The 19924-nt window shown below is 40.3% G+C and overlaps 1 protein-coding gene across 3 annotated transcripts in view; it reads right to left on the minus strand.

Moving 5' to 3' along the window:
- The window catches only part of negr1 (neuronal growth regulator 1), a 155298-nt gene that overhangs the window by 22757 nt on the left and 112617 nt on the right, over window positions 1-19924 (minus strand). Inside the window, exons 6-8 of one of the 3 annotated variants that reach the window (XM_038715718.1) lie at window positions 19145-19293; window positions 13316-13369; window positions 10210-10251 (exon numbers count right to left, since the gene is read on the minus strand). In XM_038715718.1, coding sequence (XP_038571646.1) covers window positions 10210-10251; window positions 13316-13369; window positions 19145-19293 — 245 coding nt within the window. The remainder of the gene's footprint in view (window positions 1-10209; window positions 10252-13315; window positions 13370-19144; window positions 19294-19924) is intronic. The other 2 variants (XM_038715719.1, XM_038715720.1) reach the window with 2 other exon arrangements.

A 19924-nucleotide genomic window follows, 5' to 3' on the forward strand; every position in this document is an offset into this window, starting at 1 on the left:
CTAAAAAGTTGTGTGTCTAATTTGAGCACAAGCCAGAAAAACTTTTATTTATGTGATAGTTACATTGTATGAAGGCAAAACAGTATACAATCAACAATTAGGAGCCAGTGTATTGAAAAACAGTAATTAAAACTGTACACACAGATCATGTTTTTAACACAATTAGCTGATCTGATCAGCCACCATCACTAATCAATACTGTGAGGGACCAAGCAGTAAGGCACAAGAAAATTTCAAAATATAGGGTTTTTATTTCACCCTGCGATGGACTGGCAACCTGTCCAGGGTGTACCCCGCCTTTTGCCCAATGCCAGCTGGGATTGGCTCCAGCCCCCCGCGACCCTGTACACAGGATAAGCGGTTGACGATGGATGGATGGATGGATGGATGAATGGATGGATGGATGGATGAATGGATGGATGGGTTTTTATTTCCCCCCAAAAATCATTACAACAAATAAAGATAAAGTTTGGGCCCATAAAAGAGGTCAAATAAACAGACCGTAACTGAAGCTCTGAACATAACAAACTCAAAAATACAACTGACCTACTACAAGAGAAACAAAGGGGACTTCTATACTGGCTGATCAGACCCGTTTTGATACACAGGGGGAGACTAACAATAACACTACTACATAAACTACAAAACAACAGCAAAACCAACTGAATAATTATTTCAAAATAAAAGAAATCTTACTTAACATTAATCAAACAAAATACTTAATATAATATAAATAAAAACTCAAAATATCTAGGAGAGCATGAAGCTACCCCTTGTTATGTCCCCCCAGACATAACAAGCAGTGGTGGTGCCCAATTGGGCCACCTCCCCTATAATGCTGCTCCCGCTCCAGACGCCACCCTTTAAGCCAGCAGACTGTATGAATACTTCCAGGGTGTGGAATCCCCAACACTGGTAAGCCAGTGGTTATAAAAACAGAAAGACATAAGTAGCTAATTGTGCATGATCCAAAAAAAATACCTTTGTACAGTCAACTAAATAAAGTATATATATATGTGAAACAAACCAAGTGTCCTGTATGTTATTTGTATCTAAATAAATGTTTGCAACAAATGTATGTATAATGTGTCAAAATATAGAAACCAATCCTAAGGAAAAATAACAGCATAAACTAAGGAAAGGCGTAAGTGCAGAAGGTTACCACTTTTAAGCTGGCTGTGTGGCCATGGCTCTGGCAATCACAAATACAAACACACTTTATTAGACTTTAAACCATTAATCAAATCAATAAATAATTGCAGCAAACCTCAGTCAACCTTATGACACTTTAGCAGTTATGTAGTGTTTCTGTAGTGGTGACAAAATGTAAAAAGATATACATATACGGTAGTATTATAAGTTTGACTTAAAAATATTACGCCAAACTCCCTTTAAGAAATAGGAAATTTTAACAATTCCTTATGTGTCCGCAAAAACACATTACTCTAGAAACACAAGATGAAAGGCATACTATGTCGACAATCTTCTTGTCAATTCGGCATCAATATAATCCATAAAACTGTATTTGCTGTATTTGGATGACTGGAGACTTTTCAAAAATATTTCTCACTAAAATACGTCCTAGCTGGTCGATCAGATACACGTCGAATTAAACACAGGCTCACATAACACTGTTTTGAATGGCTGTAACGGTACAGCTCTGATCTCCGCCCTGCTTGTTTATTCATGGTGTAGTAGTATCAACTTGTCACATGTGTGCATGTCAATTGCACTAAATTGGACACTGCACCCCCTGTGGTCAACCATGTGTGAAGTCAATCGGATGAATAGTTCTTGAGATATGCGAACAGAGATTCCTTCCTTTATAGTTTGATTAGACTTTGGTTACCCCTAGTGATCACCTATGGTACTTCATGAAAAATATCAGCCTCAGATGTAAACCAGGAAGAATGCTAGTTAATTCCTGGACCAGGTGGCAAAATAGAACAGTACAAACACAATGGAGATTGGATGCTTTTAACTGAGTCTAGTGTGGAGTTAGTATTTTTGTCTACACCTGAGACACACAAGCAGGACAGTACACTGTGTATCGCAACTACAATGTCCAATGTGCTACGTGAATCCACCACCGATCTTCTCACCCTTCATAATCTGCTTAGGTTCATATAGGACACACTCCTTCCTGAATTGGCACTGAACTCTGCAATTAGAAATAAATTTTGAGGTTTAAATCATCCAAAATGAATGTAATTCTGAGAGATACTGGTCCATACCATGTATCATCAATTGTTTTGTATAAAGTAACAATTGCACAATCAATATTAATTTCTGTGTTACCTTGGATTTTAAAAAAAGTTTTCTTTTTTGAAGCATATCCTAAGTGTTTCATTATTCAATAACCAACGCAAATAAAGAGACATCACTTTGGTTTAGAGCACCCTTCCCAGCATAGTAAAACAGAAAATCTATTTCATTGTTGGCGTTTCCCACATTTAACTAATCAGTATTAGCACTCACAATGTGTTTTAGGGGACTGTAATAAAAAGCTCAGGCAGCCACAGCAGAAGAGAACCTAACCCGTAATGACTAATATCACACAAACGACTGAGTACCAATCAGCCAAATAGCAAAAATAACACTTCCCTTGATTCACACTCATTAAAAGGAATTACAGTGAGAAAACAGAAGATCATAACGCAATCATATTGTGTGCTATTATAATATCAGAAGTAATGTCTTTCATTTCCAGAAAACATATGCTGTTACAGTGTGGTAATGCAAATGTTGTCATATGGAATGAGAATTGTTGATAAATTAAATGAACTCTGGGAACACTGGCACACTTTGATATTTCAGAGGATCATGCTGTAAAGCTCAAGGGTGCTATAAAATGAGATAATTGGTGGTCTTACTACTGTAAGTGCGGGATCTATCCTGTATAATGTAGTGCATTATGAGGAGTTTTGCAGGTGTTTGTTTTCCTACTTTTTATGAGATATTTATGAGATATAATATACGGTTGAGCTAAGAGTAAAATGCCAGTTTTTGTTCCTGAGCAGAGCCTGTGTGCTTTCAAACCAGTTTACTGTAAAAACAGGTTTTCAATGTGAGAAGCTCACAGGCTTCCATTTGGACAGGAAAAAACCCATCGTCGATTTACATTGTCCAGGGATCTAGGGGTCAAGTGTGATAGATGGCATGCCATCTGCTTATCAGGTCCTTCCAGAGATGATTGTAGGAGTTAGCACTCGGTAAAATGAAGGTCAGCATATCACCTCAAAACAAACTGTACAGGACAGGAGTTGGGGTGGCGAGAGGGGGGTGGAGAAGGGGTTTGCACGGCTCTTGATTTCGCCGCCATATAACTGATAAGGCTGGTAGAAAATGCACTGCCAAAAAGGATTATCTGTGGGTAGCTCAGTGTGTCTGACACCAGGCACGCTGGGTAAAGAGAGGCAGGGCCGTTTACTGTAGAGGATTCTTGAGCGGTGTAACTGTAGTCCAGTCCTCTAGGATTTACAGTACCAGTCCACTCACAGACTAGACCCGAACGTAAGCTTATCAGTGGGAGATGTTCTATCCTCTTGAATATTTCATAAGTGCAGTGTATTTATACTGCCATTAGCTGGGGGTGACTCACAAAGCCGAGTAGTCAGTAGTCACAATGGTGACTATATTGTAATTGCCACTTGACGCAACTCAACTCTAGCACTTCTGGCGCATGCTTCAGGCTACAGAAATGTAAAGGAACAGTATACATGAGCATTGGTAACACTGAGGTGTCTTTTGTAGCTGTTGCTTGGTGAAACACGGCCTTTAACAGTTCCCCATGCTGAGGAGTCCTGCGTAGGTCATGATGAAGACTTTATCCATAACATCGGTAAAAAACACACACTGCCTTAGTATGTTTTTTAGTTTATTGCAAGTTCAGGAACTCTGAACTGATTTAGAGGATTTTGAGGGCTGCAGGAGGAAGAAGGTGGTAGAATCTGTGCTGCGTGTGAAGTTAGAGCCATGGGATGGAAAAAAGCAACCATTTATCTGGTACCTATTTTAGTCTCCTAGAGTGTCAGACTTTTTATCTACTATGAAGGAAATGTCTGAAAAGACAACATATGGGATGTGAACCAAGTTTGGTTTGAAAAGAACTGTGTAACAGATAAAGATAGTGTTTCGTAATTGGTGATGTGTACTGACTGACAGTGATTGGTGTGATTGATTGTGCCTGGTGTGAAACAAAGTACAGCCGGATCTATTCAGCTCATTGAACGACATCCAAGGAATCCAATATCAATCTTTAAGTATCAGTGTTCACCAGCACAATGTCAGAAATAATCCTGATGGAAATTAAGGACATGCTGTGGCAGCAAAAACGTATTACTGTCTTAAAGCCAAAGATACCTTTAATATTCTTTTAGTTTTTTTGTCTATGACTATTGTGAATATTTTACTTTTTCCTGGGCCCACCAGTTAATTCAGGATGACCCAATATTTAGATTATCAATAATAATCAGTATTTCAGAGGTCTGTGTCCACTGGAACATGAAGTTTCAGAATATATTGCAAGAATTTAGTATGTACTGCTGCAGGATCCAAGAACACTCTGTTCATTAATTGTTAGTAGTTTCAGTAAAAAAGAATTGTAATGTACATGCTTTTGTGTTTTTAGAGCAACGAGCTACAACATGTGAAACAATTTTCAGTGAGTTAGTGAATATGGGAGTCAGTTTCTCCATTTCACTGGCTCAGATGTTGTGACTTTCATGCTGAAATGCGACTAGAAATAGAACTTTTGTTTGATGTGACACCCTATTGACAACAGTTTCAAACAAAAAGAATTACAGTGAATCTCAAAGTCACATTGCCTTCTTTACAAGTCTATAGCTGATAGCAACCAATATTCAGGCTCTGCAGATTGGCTATTCCTCTCACCCACAATGGAGTGCATCAGTTGAACTGGGTGAACATCTTAAAACTTTTAATTTAAAATGTTACTTCAAACTGTTACTCTCCTTTTCACAATAATTCCCACTGAGGCCAAACATGATAAAAAGTGCTGAAATGATTAAACTTTAATGAACGCAGCTAAAGATGCATTATGTATTAGGGCTAAAGTTCGAAAATGTTGCAAAAGTATTTTGAAAAACAGTCAGCGGCAGATTTAATCACCAAAGTAACATATTGCATGGTTTCAAAGACAGACTAAATGTGCTTCTGAGCTTTTTCCAGTAATAGTTAGTCTAATATTTACAAAGTGATGGCCAAGAGAGAATATTAATTTAGAACTTAAGAGAAAAATGCCAAGTTGTTTATTTATTGAGAAGGCCTCGTGCAAACAAAATGTGCCTTAGGGTCCATCTTGTACTAACATCAGATAAAGTAAAGAATTGAAAAAGGAAAAGCAAAACCTAACGGTGTTTAAAGTAATCTTCCAAAGAAGACATTACCCCAATTTCAGACATAAATTAGCCAGCTATCCTTTGATTAAAGGAGCTTTACATGCTCACTAAAATAATTTGATTAACACAGCTCCCTGAGCCTTGGGGAGCTGAGTGAGTGACTTTTGAATTCTGGACTTTGGAAGAATACTTAATAAGGTAGATTATCTCTTTGATGTTGTGCTCTGGACCTCGAATAAAGAAAGATATATGACCTGCCCTCGCTTTAAATCAATCAGGAAATGCTCTTCATTAAGCTGGTAAGACTTCAAATTTCAAAACATCTACAGTATACTGATTTGACTCTGTTGACTGCTAATATGCATTCAAGTTAAAATGCAGGGTAGCATACTGGATTAATGGTTTACAATTGTTAAAGACTGTTCCATCATGGATCCTCTTATGACCTACTCCACAATATTACCAAGACACAAAAACCTTCATGGACTCATTAATCTCTCTTTCCTATCGCCTCGTACTTTATGCTGTGTCGGAGGGAGGGTCAAGTTAATGCTTCCCATGCCAGGCTTCCAGGATGACAACGTCAGAGTCACCTCGTCTGTAATTAGTTCTGATTATACCAGATAAGGGATAAAAATAAATATAATCACGCATTGTGAAATTTGAGAGCTAAGAACAGGTTTAATAGGGGAGTGATCATCTTCCCTTAGCTACACTCAGGCTGCCACACTTTTGTTTATTTGGGAGTTAACATGACACATGGGAATCAGAGAGTCACACACATTATGTATAATGCATGTAATATTCCTTCAACCAGCAGCACTGTACACTGTGCCGCGCAAAGACAAGAAATGGGACTCAGAACAGTGTTAAGAACATTGTTTTTCTACTGTCAAGTGATTTGTGGGAATAAACAAAAGTGAAAGCCTGTGGGAGCATATGCTGTTATCGCAGATCTACATTTCATTGGGATGACAGGGTGGCATGTAGCCAGCAGCTTTGGAGTACTGGAGCGGTGCCTTATGTTTAAGTAAATACATACAAATCCATATGCCAAAGATAAAACGAGCTTAAGACCTTTATCGTCAAAAAAATGTGGCGTATTGCCATTTTATGTGTAATGCACACGTTTAATGCAGTGTAAACTTCCATGGCACAGTATATAAAAAAATACTGAGTGGCGACGACAGGTTTTTATTTCTATCTGTGGTTCTCTAACAAGAGAGAACAAACTGTATTATGTATGACGTGTATTAGATAAGTTAAGAAAGGAAAGATTTGATTTTTGTGACCACCATTGGTGAAATTCAAGTGTCAGAGGTCAAAAATACAGATATAAGTAAAATCTTGATTTAAAAGCTATATACTGTACACTTCATTATCCTCCAGTTGAATGTTTCCTGAGCTTTCTTGCAGATAATTAGATGAGAAGACTTTTATAATTTTACATATAATTTGAAGCTACTGTCAGTGGTTATCTTAGCTTAGCATAAATATTGGAAACAGGTGGAAACCTGGCTGTGCCCAAAAGTAAAATGTAAAAGTAAAAAAATCTGCCTACCCACACATCAACTTACATTTTAATTACACTTCTGTTTTTGTATGGATTCAACAAATGAGAAACTTGTTAATTAGTAAACTGAGATGAGCTGGCAGATGGATTTCTTTTACCTTCACACAGACCCAGGCTAGCTATTTCCAAATGACAAGATGAGAGCGGTATCAATCTTCTCATCTAACTTTTATCAGGAAAGCAAATAAGAGCGTTTCCTAAAATGTCAAAGTATGCATTTAAAACTATACTAATAACAATAACAACAATTATGAAAATAACAGGTATAGCCATTAATGGCTTATTGATAAACAGATGTAGAAAATAGTCACCACTGAGTCTGGATGTTAGAGCAGTTAGAGATTAGAGAGAGCAGTGAGCGTGACGAGTCTGGCTGAGTGGGAGTGGGTTGGGGGGGGGGGGGCAGCTGGCTTAGGCTGTGGTCACAGTTGATGTTGTGGTGTCTGATGGCAGTGGGCACAAGCGTACCGTCTTGCTCGTTGGTGGCATGAGCTGGTGGCTGATTGTGCTGTCCATCTGCCACAGTTCGTCATCAAGCGGGTGGGAGGGGTTATTCATCGTGTCCGTAATCCTCGTCTCCGCCACTGCCTCCAGACTGTGCAGTTCCAGCCCGATCACAGAGCTGAACTTCCTTAGCAAATTTACTGGCATCACTAGCCTTGATGCCGCCTCCCCAACACTCTACAGCCAAGAACAGTGGACTGGCCACCGCTGACTTTCACCAGCCTGTTGCGCACACTGAATGATCTCTGTTTCCTCATAGGAACTGTCTGCTACGGCCTTTCCTGAAAGCCATTGCCAGTCCATGTTGTTGTTGATTTTAACCCCAGGCTGTCTGTATGAATCCACCATCTCTACTTCTGCCGGGGCAGAGGGTATCAACCATCTACTCTTTAGTTTTGGTGATGAGAGCTTCAAATTGTTGTTTATCACAACTCAAGGCAAACAACTTATTGCATTGTGGTCTATACTGCAGAGCAGTCACGGGTGAAACTCTCAGATCCCACATGCAGCTCAATAGTTAGCTAGCTTTCTGGTTAGCAAACATACAGTATATCTTCCATAATCAGATTATCAGATTTATTTAAAAGGCCATGCTACTGGCATGTTTTAGCAAATCAACTTTAAATAATCTTCTGTTTTACACATTTTTTAATTAAGTTTACTCAAGAAGTAGTATACTGACATACTAAAATCAGTGGTTGCTTTTAACCTTAAAAGCAACCACTGATTGAGTCTTGACACTTGCTTACAATATATAATCAGACTTTTATTATTTAAATGTTACTGTTGTGCAGTAATACAGTTGCAAACTGGGATCATTGTGAAAACTATCCTGGTGGCACAAGGATGTCCACTGTTGTGTCATTGAAAGATCAGTGTCAAAACAATCTAATATCAAGCATGGAAATAGGATCTAATTAACCTATAAATTAACATCTTGGCCCATCTGAACTGATGCTTAGTACTGGCAGAGCAAGATTAGATATAAAAGCATAATGACTGATATTGCTTATTAATGTTGTTTTCTCTTAGTAATTTGAATTGTTTTGTCATTTTCCTTTGATCAATGGGCTGAAACATGTACTGCAAGTGCTGTGGGATGAACAATTTTTCCACTACAGATCTCCGGATTCCCTTACCTTACTCCATATTTTGGGAACACATCTTCCCAAACCCATTCCCATGTGAAATAAAAGCAGATAATAAACTGTTGAAATTAATTATTAAACTTGATTAAACAACGTTTGGGAAAAACAGCCATTTGCAGGGATCTAAAATAATTCCCTTTGCCAAGCCACTTACTGAGGGCACCATCAAAAAATTAACTTCAAATACAACTTGGAACAAAACAAGAACAGTGGGCTGCTGAGTGAGTTTATCTCCACGATTGAAATCACTGGTGTTCCTTTGGACCATGAAATTGTCATTTGTTCTGCAAGCGTTACATCAAATGAGAGTTCAGGGCCATGCCAGGACTGTTCGTTGCCGCTGAGCTTATTTTAACTTGTTATCTGACAGAATCTCCATGGATAATTATATTCAGCTCAGATAGACAGGTAGGGAGTGCAAGCGAGCTCGTGCTAATCCAGGGCTGTGTCTCCATAAAACGCAAGATGAAAACCATGGCTTCTATCCACAGCGCTGGAGGAAAAGTCATAAAAATCTTCAGCAGATTCATCTTACAATATGAATCCTCACGTGTGATTCTGTGTGTACTGTAAGCGCAGGTGCATCTGAGAATGTTTGAATTCTTCAGCATGTTTTCATTTTGTGCCAGTGAAAGGTTTTGTCTGCATGTTTCTGAGTGCGCGAACAGTATTAAGCAAAAATAATGTAACCAGCATGAGAGATTACATTCTGTGACTTGCTTAAAACCATTAGAGAGGGAGAAAAGACGACCAGGCAGACGGGATTACTCTGGGCTGGAATGTGGAAGCGGCAGAATACAGTGTGTGTGTGTGTCTGTGTGTTTGTGTGTGTCTGTGTGTGTCTGTGTGTGTGTGTGGATGGGGGAGCGACATTGACAGTGTAGCGCCGACAATAGCTCTAGCAGGAGATCAGGTTAAAGAGGGTGGCAGAGAGCCAACTGATTGTTCTAGAAAGAGAACAGAACAGAGAGAGAGAGAGAGAGGAGATGGGGGAATATAGGAAGATTAAGACACAGAGAGAGAGAAGAGAGGGAGACAGAAAGAGAGTGATAAAAGTACAAAGACAGCAGAGATTCCATCTTGCAAACAACAAAACAAGGGTCTTTGCCACCAACAGCTTCCTGCCTTTGATGTACACTGCATTTAGGTAGCACTAAGGAGCAGAGGAGAGGTGGTGTCGGTGGTGAGAAAGTGAAGAAGAAGAAGAAGAAGAAGAAGAAGAAGCCATCAGCATTATGAAAAGCATCAGACCCAGAGGCCTATGAAAGAGCCACTTTGATGACACTACTATTTGCTCCACATGGGGGTGGTGGTGGCAGAGGCAGGGTTGTAATGAAAGGAAAGGAGGGTGGGCGTGATGACACAGGCTGCAGGAGGTATACAGTATGTAGCCAGGCTGTAGAAGCCAACCCAAAATTAACAAACAAAAAAAAAAAAAAAAAAAAAGGACAAAATGCAAATAAAATAAACAAAAAGGACATACAATGAAGCTGTACACCCAGCAGGCATTCCAGCCAGCCAATCGACAATAAATCAAGATGGAGGAAAGGATTTCAGCTCAGGTTAGTATGAGGCAGCGGGCCTCTTTGCTGATCTGGTGTACAGCATGGTGACATATACTGACCTGGGCTTGAGACAGCACTAGTGGTGGTGGGTTCAATAATTGCTACAGGGGAGGAGAGGGGGGGAGAGGGAGGGGGAGGGAAAGAGGACATTCATGTATTATTAACAGAATGGAGACGTAAAATAAATAAAAAAATGCATGCAAGGACAAAAGGACAGGGGATGGAGACAAATCCGCTCCATGCATTAAGGACCGGCGTCTCTGTGGCAAGATGCAACCTCCACATGCTCATAAACAACACCTTTAATCCCCCCCCAGTTGCCTCGGATTTGCATGGGTTACTGCTAAAACACAAAATGAGGGGAACCTGGGAGCTGGAGCTGTTCCAAAGCCCTGAGGAGGTTTTGTGATGGACTTTCATCACACTTCTTGTGCGCATAAAAAAAAATAACTGTCTGTTTCTTCATTTCGTGTCCTCCTTTTAGGTTTTATGAAGCGACTGTAGAAGAGAGCAAAAAAAAAAAAAACTATTGGGAACTATTAGTCCGCCTTTGATCCCTCTGAGGGGGGAAATTCAGAGTCCCAATCTGATTACCTTATGAACTCATTTCAGGCTGAGCCACTGGTGGCATTTGGGAGACGGAATAATGTGAAATGCTCAGTCCAGTGTGTGAAACTACTAGAGCTGAGTGTGTCCATAGACGGACGGCAACAAATGCATCTTCTTTACTTTTGAAGTGTGCGTGTAAAATGTCACCCCACACAGATCTTATGTGGCATTTGTGGTAAAGATGTCTCGGCAGATTTAGTTATGGAAGGAACATGTTTAGTTATGAATTCATTCTGTAATATACTGATGCAAAAAGGTGTAGGACATAAAATCAATATGTATGATTTTCTGAATACTAGCATAACAAATTTAGGTTAGGCTATTGATACCAATGACTCAACAATGACTTTCTGACTTCCAAAACTCACAGGAAGCTCATACCCTGCTGTGCAGCATGAATTATTTAATGCTAGTTTGGTATGAGGATATCACTTTAATGTAATCATTACTTCCCATTTGATCTGAAGTTTGAGACAAATAAACAAATACATAAATAACGTGGCTTTCTGTTTGGTAAACAATCACGTAATTCAAGACAAGCTGTGATCAGCTTTGTGCAGTGAGTCACTCTGGGAGCAGAATCCAGGGTGTGTGGCAAAGCAAAGCTGTTCTTTACCATGAGAACTCGAAGTGATGCAGTGGTTGTACGCACATGAGACAGTGCTTCCACTTCCACTTGCAACTAAGAAACTACTCACACTCCTCACAAAAGGTGTAAAACACTGTCTTCCAGAAGGCTTCCTGGCGTAGGAGGAGCTTATTTGTCACAAGGGACACCGTGGCAGCCATGATTATATCTCATACATACTCACACAAAAAAAAGTACACCACTTTATGTTGTTGCAGTGAGCTGCTGTATCTAGGCCATGCAACAGCTCAGGAGCCTATTTAGACTCTCCATTTTAATCCATTTACATGGGAGCTCAATATGGTCATTTCAATTGCGGGGCAAAAGGGTGCACTCTCGTCCACACGATGCTCTCATCTGTAGTTTCTGTGTCGCCTTACTGAAACGCTCTAACAACTGTGTAATGACTGTGCTGCTGTTAACAGGTTACTGTTTGGCCAACAACAGTAACACATTTGCTTTCATTTGATTTCATCATTCTTTTTGATGGGGAAATTGTGCAGGGATCAGTCTTCATAAGTAAAGTGATATGCCTTTTCCCTCGGTATATTGGTGGAGAAATGGTCGAATTCATCTTTTCTTCCACAAATGTTTCCAGTATAAGTACTCCTGGGGGAGCCGATATGTGAAGACAGTCTTTTTTAGTTCTTTCTTCAAACAGGCGGGCGGGTGCTATCTGATTAATACTTGAGCATGAATTCACCAGTGAATCATTTCAGGAGCTCTCAGACACTCGTCCATTACTGTGGAACATATCTTTTGACATGCAATCTCTCCCTCATAGCTCCACACTGACTTGGCCTCTTTCTCTCACTCAGCAGTGCAACGCATCATTTCACGCACTGTATATGGCAGTCAACCTCTTGCATAGCCTGCTCACTTGCAAGATAAAACACATTAGTTTGCACAGCTATTTCATTTCATGGATTGCTATTCTCTTTGTTCTCTGTAGATGGGATAATGCAAGAGATTTAAAGGACATGATTTGTAGCAGCCAGTGCTCATGTGGAGCCCTGCTCAGAGTTTAGGCCATCACCAGCATAATGAGGAGTTAATATTAAAGCTGCACCCTATATTATGACTCTAGATTAAGACAGCTGCTGCACAGTATGTGGACTTCTTGGAACAGTCCTTAACGTGAGGTGTGTTCAGAGTTGCATTTTCACAATAGAAGAAACATGATAGCAAGCTAGTAAAACAAAGATATATGCAACAATCCTATCAAACCCCCACAGATAGAATGTGGCCATTTTTGCACGATAGCGCAGTAGAAATCCTACATAGCACTCCTTAAAGGAATAGTTAGGAAGAGATGTGGATGTTCCAAAGAAGCTTTGCTGTCTGGGCAATCATACCAATCCAATTCATCTTCACCGCTCCACTTGAGTGCATTATCAAGTTATTGTTCTTTCCTTGTGTGAACTGATTCTGTATTCTAAAACATTTTCCTCACTGAACTGACTGAGTAAAAGAGTTAGTTGTTCATTTGTGAGCCAGCTAATTAGCTATTCATCCTATGTCATTTTTATTGCTGCCCAGAGAGTGTATCATCCTGTGAGCATCCACTGGGCTCACTCATCCAGGGATGAACGTTCCTAGCAGTGCTTCTGGCCTCCTACAGGAGTCGCAGAGGGTGGGTGGGGTGTGGGTGGGTAGAAAGTCCATTGCCCGCTGGGCTGCAGGATGGACACTCTGCCACAGCGCCAAACATTTCCTCATCGGAGTGCGACTGGAAAATGTTAATGGATTTTTTGATTGCCTAAATATGGAAATGCAGGCATTCAAATGATAGGTAAATGACGCAACACTGTAAGGGTTCTTTTGGGGAAAATAAAGGACACCGCAACCTCACCAGCATATTTTAGTAGCGAGTATTTGAAAATGAAAACACCTAAAAACTATGTCAAAGCACAAAAAAATGTGTTCACCTTCAAAGTTCGTAACAGCTGAATATTCCCAGGATCCACCTGGTTTTATGACCCCTGTAGACAAATAAATAGAAGAGGAGGAGGAGGAGTAATTTTACACAAAGAACGATGAATACAAACTACTAAAATACACAGCCTTCCATTCCCCACATGGATTCAATATTATTTCCCAGCATTTTAAGCTGTTATCACACACACACCTACATTTCAGGTTTCACCTTTAGCTTTCTTTGCACCATGTCTCAGGTACAATCACATGGTGTGGAAACAACATCATCAACAACAATGGCAGATGAGGAGACATGTCGAAATGACACCTACACATGCGGTGATTGATAAGCGTGACAAACGAACACGACGTTCATTAACCATCTAGCCAGCAATGACTCTCTTGCCTGAGGGAGGCTGAGCAGTGACGGAGAGAGAGAGCGAGTGTAACTCTTTTTGTCCCCCATCAGTCTCTTACGATTACTGGTTGGGGTTGGGGGTGGGGGGAGGAAATGAAGGCAGAGGTATAGGCGGAGAAAATCTCCTCCAGGGCTAAGCCGAGGTGGGCTGAGGGATAAGAGCTTGACCAATTAAGCTGGAGGAGTCCTCAGAAAATTGGAGTGAACAGCCTCAGTCTTTTCATCGAAGTTCACTTCCATCTAGCACATGAAATGGGAAGTTGAAATAGGGATTGGCAGTTTGGTGATTGTTATACCTTAGCTAAAATCATAAAGTGTGTGTGTGTGGGTGTGAGTGTGTGGTGTACACATAGTATATGTGTGTATACGGAAGGAGAGAGTGTCAGAAAGAAAGCCTGCTACGATGCTTTTGTACATTTAAAAATTATATTATATACATTTAGAAAAGCAGGGAGTGCTGTTGTTTTAGCTTGGAGCGTTTTCAGAAGTTAGCCTTAGATATTACCTCGTGCATATTTTAAGAGGTGGTATTATGCTTTTCAGGTTCAAAATCTTATTTAGGGGTTGTACCAGAACAGGTTTACATGGTTTAATTTTCAAAAAACACCATATTTTTTTTCATCATACTGCACATTGCTGCAGCTCCTCTTTTCCCCCTGTGTTGAAGGCTTCGTTTTAGCTATGGAGTGATACATCTTGTCTCTGAATGATCTTTGTTGGGAGTTGCACACTCGCAGTTCCTAGTTAAGGACTACCAGTCAGTCAGAAGCAGAGATGGGCAGGTCAGCGAAAAGTCGGTAATAGCCAATCAGAAGCAGAGAAGGGCGGGTCAGTGAGAAGCAAACACGGCTTTGTTTCACCTGTACATGTTGCCGACCAGTTTGGTTGGAGCAAGAGTTTCAGAGTGATGAGTTATTAATCTGTATCTTTCATCCATAAAGTTTTAACCGAGCTCTATCTCTACATTACAGTAACAACATTATGTCGTATTATTGAGTATCTGGGGGGTAGCTATTGTTTGGAAGGGAGAGGAGAGGTGTGTTTCACAACTTAAAAATATTATAGACTTGTGTAAATGTCATGTAAGTAATCAACTGTGGAGGTTTGTTAAAATGTTTATCCTATTCACCTGTTCTGGCCGGCCTGAAGATCAAATCTGATCTGTTGCTACTGTCGTTTACACAGATGCTCACGTTGCTTAAGCAAATCCAAATTCATACTGATGAGCATGCTATAGTAATTCCCACACAAAAAGTTGCAAAGGCAGCACTAATGGTAAATAAACTTGTGGACATACACTATATGAACAAAACTGTACTGTACATAATAGCAGACATGTTAACTGTAATATCTGGCCACAATAACTAACTATTGGGCACACTGGCAAATGCATGGCATTGATTATAATATCTCAACACACAAATCAGCACATAACCAACTATAGTTGACAAGATACTCTTCCTTTTGTATGAAACTGACATCTTTGTTAGTGTCAGAATAAATCCATCGATCCAGTTCCAGTTTTACCGCTTTGATTTTGATCTTACTATTAGGCTACAATTTTACTCCGAAAGCTGATACCTCATTAATTGCGATTGCTTTTCTGTTGTTAGAGTGAAGCTCTTGCGAGAAAGCCTGTCTTGTGATTAAATCTCACTGATTGAAAATAACAAACTACACCTGTGCAAATTCTGGTTCAGTTGTAATCAATTAAATACGTTTAAGTATTCCATCTGCAAACATGTATACAAGCACATAAAGGCTCCCAAATAATTTATGATTATTTCTATGCCATCATTCAAGCCCATTATTCAGTTCAAATCATTACACCTTTGTAACTTAACAATTGTTTGGAAGTACAGACAATTGTGACGAGTGCTTTTCTACTTTATTATTTGTTCATTCGCTGATGACACTGGATATTGAAAAAAAAAAGATCAGGTATAAAAAGCTTTGTGCGTGCATACACACACACACACACACACCCACACACAGTACTCCAACAAGTAGTGGCAAAGAGGTTGTGTGCTTTCTTTCTGCTCCAAAGAACCCAGTTTATGTTTTACCACAGCTTTAAACACACAGCTTAAAGTGGTACTTAGCTGAAAGAGACCACAATCCCTGACTAATAGTTTAACAGCACAAAACCCTACATGGTCTAACACAACTGGCAGAATTGAATCCCAACCACTACAACAGCATAGTGAGGACACTGCCATCCAACTCATTTCAAAAATGCAGATTGGTCAGAACCTGCCATGAAAACATGTGTACAAAGCCAGGATGCTAATTCAGTTTTTCATTCTTGTTTTATTTGAAACAGAAACCAAAATAGCTGTCTTCCACTGGCTGCTTTGGTTGGAAGGCAACATGTGTTTATTTTCCCTGAGACACAGTTCATCTCATCAGTGATAATGGCAAACCTTTTCCTGGACTGCTTTAAAGTGACTCTGGTAGGTTAAGACAAAAAGGATTTACACTGCTGATGGATAAGGACCTTTCAACTTCAAAATCTTGAAAAGAGACTTATGAAACTGACACATAAATGCTTAATATTTATACTTAGTAGTATCTTTTTCCACAGTGGCTGTATTTCAAGGAGGCTTTCTGAACAGGGATGACCCTTACTTTATCAATTCATACACATTTACTAAACATCTCAGTGTAATGGATACAACCAAAAAAAATACTGTGTATATATACATAAATACTCCATTCCTTCACCGCAAACCACCCACACTGTGCTGCCACTTAAAATTCACCTCAATGTATGATGCTCTATCAAATATGCATGCCCCTTTCCCCTTCCCATCTTGCTCATCAATAGCTATTGACTGGTTCTAAAATAGCAATCCAAAGTCACCCGTGGTGAAATTCAACCTCTGGGTTTTGTTATTTGCGTCAACGTACCGGTGAGAGTGCGCTGTGGCGATTGCTTGCCATTTCTCATTAAGAGCGACAGCAGAATTGGCCTCTCTTCCATTAGAGGAGATCATGAAAGAGAAAGGGAGGGAGAACAGACGCTGTGTGTGTGAGAGAGAAAGAGAGTGATAGAGAAGAAGAATGAGACACAAGAGGGGGAAATAGGACAAAAGAAAGAGAGCAAGAGAGACAAAGAGAGACTGAGATAAGAGAATCAGAGAGACAAAGAACGACAGACAAAGAGATAAAGTGAGGGAATGGAAGAGGGAGAAGTTGGGGGTGGCAGCACAGGAAGCTGCCTCCTCTGACTATTCTGAGGGTTTCTTTGCCGCTCTGCCTTTGAGGCCTCGCTAGTGTCACATTAAGATCATCCATTTGAGGATCTGAGACAAGCCTTTGATGTTCTTTGTGCATACACAAACAGGAGAGTGGAGTGCTCCTTTGACAATTGCCAACTCTACAGAAATATCTTTTTGTATTCTGAGTCTCTGGCCTGCTAGGGACAATGTTATCATCAGAGGCTGCAGTGCAAACTGGTGAATTATTAAATTCACCTGTTCATATTTCATCACTGAATACATTAAATTGAATTTTTTCCACCCATACTCGCTTTAAAATGTTGAGGGAAATGTGTTCTCAGATCCCTTGTTGTTGTTGCTTTTTTTTGCTACTCGGCAGATACAGCAGGCGGACAAAATAACTGAAAAGCTTAACAGTGTAGGAATATAAAACACCTACCAAGAAGAACAGCAGTGGGCTTAGAAAAAGTGGAGGGCACTTGAGCAAGTTTGTGAATGTATGTAGATGGATATTATAACATTCTTCAAGGAGGAATAGTGTCTTGTTCTTTCAGGAATGAAAGTTGTTGAAAGCCACTTCTCACAGAGACTCAAAGATGTGTGTATCCAGCAAGCGGGGCGGCTGTGGACTACAGACTCATCAAACCACTCTTTAAAATGAGTTTGGAGGACTTCCTTTCTCGAAGTATAAAACAATCATGACATATCCCTGTTTGTGAACCAGGATCTAAAAAACCTTATATTCCAGGTCTGTTAATCACCAGTTTCCAGACCTTGGCTGTTGAGCACTACAATGGTAATATGCTTAAGCCTTGGGCATTTTTAAGGCGCTATTATGTTTTTTGATCATGTTAGTGTTTTTATGCGTCCCTGACATAACGCACCTGTTATACTTCAGTCAACCATTGATATCACCAGCCTTGTAATAGACCGATGACTTGTCATGGCCAGTGTATAACCTGCCTCTTGCTGGGCTAGGTTTCAGTCAGTGGACCGTATGATTATGAAAAGACGGCTACAAACAATATATAGTATAAATCTACCACAACAGTGTGTTCAGCAGTTGGCAACATGTACTATTGAATTTGTAAACTCAAACCTTGAAAGGACTGAAAGATGTTTTCATTACACCACACAACAACAGGTCAATGTTCTGATTTCCTCTTAGAAGGGCATGTGCCTTTGTGTGATGGCGTTTTTATCAAGCTTTTTCTGAATGATAGCTCCCATAAATATTAGCTTTGTTGTGGCACATAATGTACAGTTTTTGCTTGGGCTGTGTCACAGAGGTTTTAATTCAGTTTTGTGTTTTTCTCCCATTTTTTCTCCACAACGGGCCAATTTCATTTGTACTGCAGTCGTTATGACTGCTTACTCTATTGTTGGTCTGAGAAGAGAGTCACATGGAGTCTGCCAGACCTCATAAGAAGGGTATAATGCTGTGCAGATACCAGAAAAACTAAAAGAAATTGCCCCACTGACTTCCCACCCATGAACACTGCTACTTGTGTTTGGTGGAATGCACAAAGCTGGAGGTCCTGCTACCTGGGGATTGAACCAGGGTTTCTGCCATGATGGGCAGGTGTTTTGTGCCTGCGCCTGTTTTTGGGTAAACTTTTGTGGCATTACTGTATGCAGAATGCTTCCCTAACCATTTTAAATAATTCTGTAGACTATCAGTGATGCACCAGCACTGATTATTTGGCCTTCCTGGATCTCTATTAGATGCCTTGTAGCTCTTTGAAAGAGCTGACTCTCAGACCTCTTTAAAATCTGAGTCATACTGCTACTTGGCATTCAACTTAGCACGACTGACCTGTGTAGCTGCCTTTGTAATTGTGATGCTGTTACCTCAAAGCTAAATATCTTTTTCTGGTGGTGTTTTTGTCCAATACACATGCAGATGTAGAATTTAAAAGCAGACACACGCCAACACACACACCCACACACATTGCAACTATATTAGACATTCAACATTCAAAACATTGATGACTAGGAAATAAGAAACCGCTTCTAATGGTGATACGCGGGCAACCAGTTGCAGCGCTGGGTTTAGCTTTAGCTTTTATCCTATCTCAATAATGCTGGAGCAAAAATGAAAACAACTCTGAGGGCACACACCCCCACTGACATCCACAACACTCAACCATTTGACTCTTCACCACTCCAGTTAGCCACAAGGAGGTAGAATGACAACTTACGAATGAGAGGCACACTGGCATTAGCCGTCCCCAGCTTGTTGGAGGCGACACATGTGTAGTTCCCATAACGATCCTCTGTCATGTTGGTCACTGTGAGGACTGATCTGGAGCTGAGGCTCTTGATTTCGATTCCCTGACCCTTGATAATCCTGAAAAGAGAAAACAATCACAACAAATGCAGCTTTTATTTCTCACCCAGTTACAAAGTGTTGGGGGAGAGGGGTGGCATGAGTCAAGGACGTTCCACATGTTTGTCATCCTTTAGCGGATCTTCGGATTGTACAGTACTTCATCACCCTCTTCAACAGATCTATTTATCCCTTGGTCTGTTGTCACGTCTGCCTTGGAGAGGCGCTCTGAAGGACTGAGAGTAGAGAGATGTGACCTAGAGGTGAACCAGCTGGGTGCCACTTGACATGTTGTTCATCGTTTTGTTGCAGGTGCAGGGGGATTACAATAAATCCTCTTCCAGTTGCGCCTGGCATCTGTGCTGTGAAACTGACAAATGTTTAATTGTTTACTTTGGTGGTCGTGATGATCTTTAACAGCCTGTAGACATTAAAATTCACTCTATCAAGGCATATGCTGTGCGTCCCGATTGTGAGATTATGGGAGATATTACAGCTGAGTTTGTTTTCATCAGTGTGGTGTCTGTTACTGCTAAAGTCTGACATTTGGCATTATAAACCATAAAAACCTCCAGAGAGGGAGACATGTTTCTATCTTGGCCTTGCCTTGGCTCCCTGTGATCTCTAGCTTGGCTCGAGTTGCCCTGCGAGG

Source organism: Micropterus salmoides, unplaced genomic scaffold (assembly GCF_014851395.1).
Source record: "Micropterus salmoides isolate LMB-PRFRI ecotype aquatic unplaced genomic scaffold, ASM1485139v1 Ms_hic_scaffold_13, whole genome shotgun sequence".
NCBI lineage: Eukaryota > Metazoa > Chordata > Actinopteri > Centrarchiformes > Centrarchidae > Micropterus > Micropterus salmoides.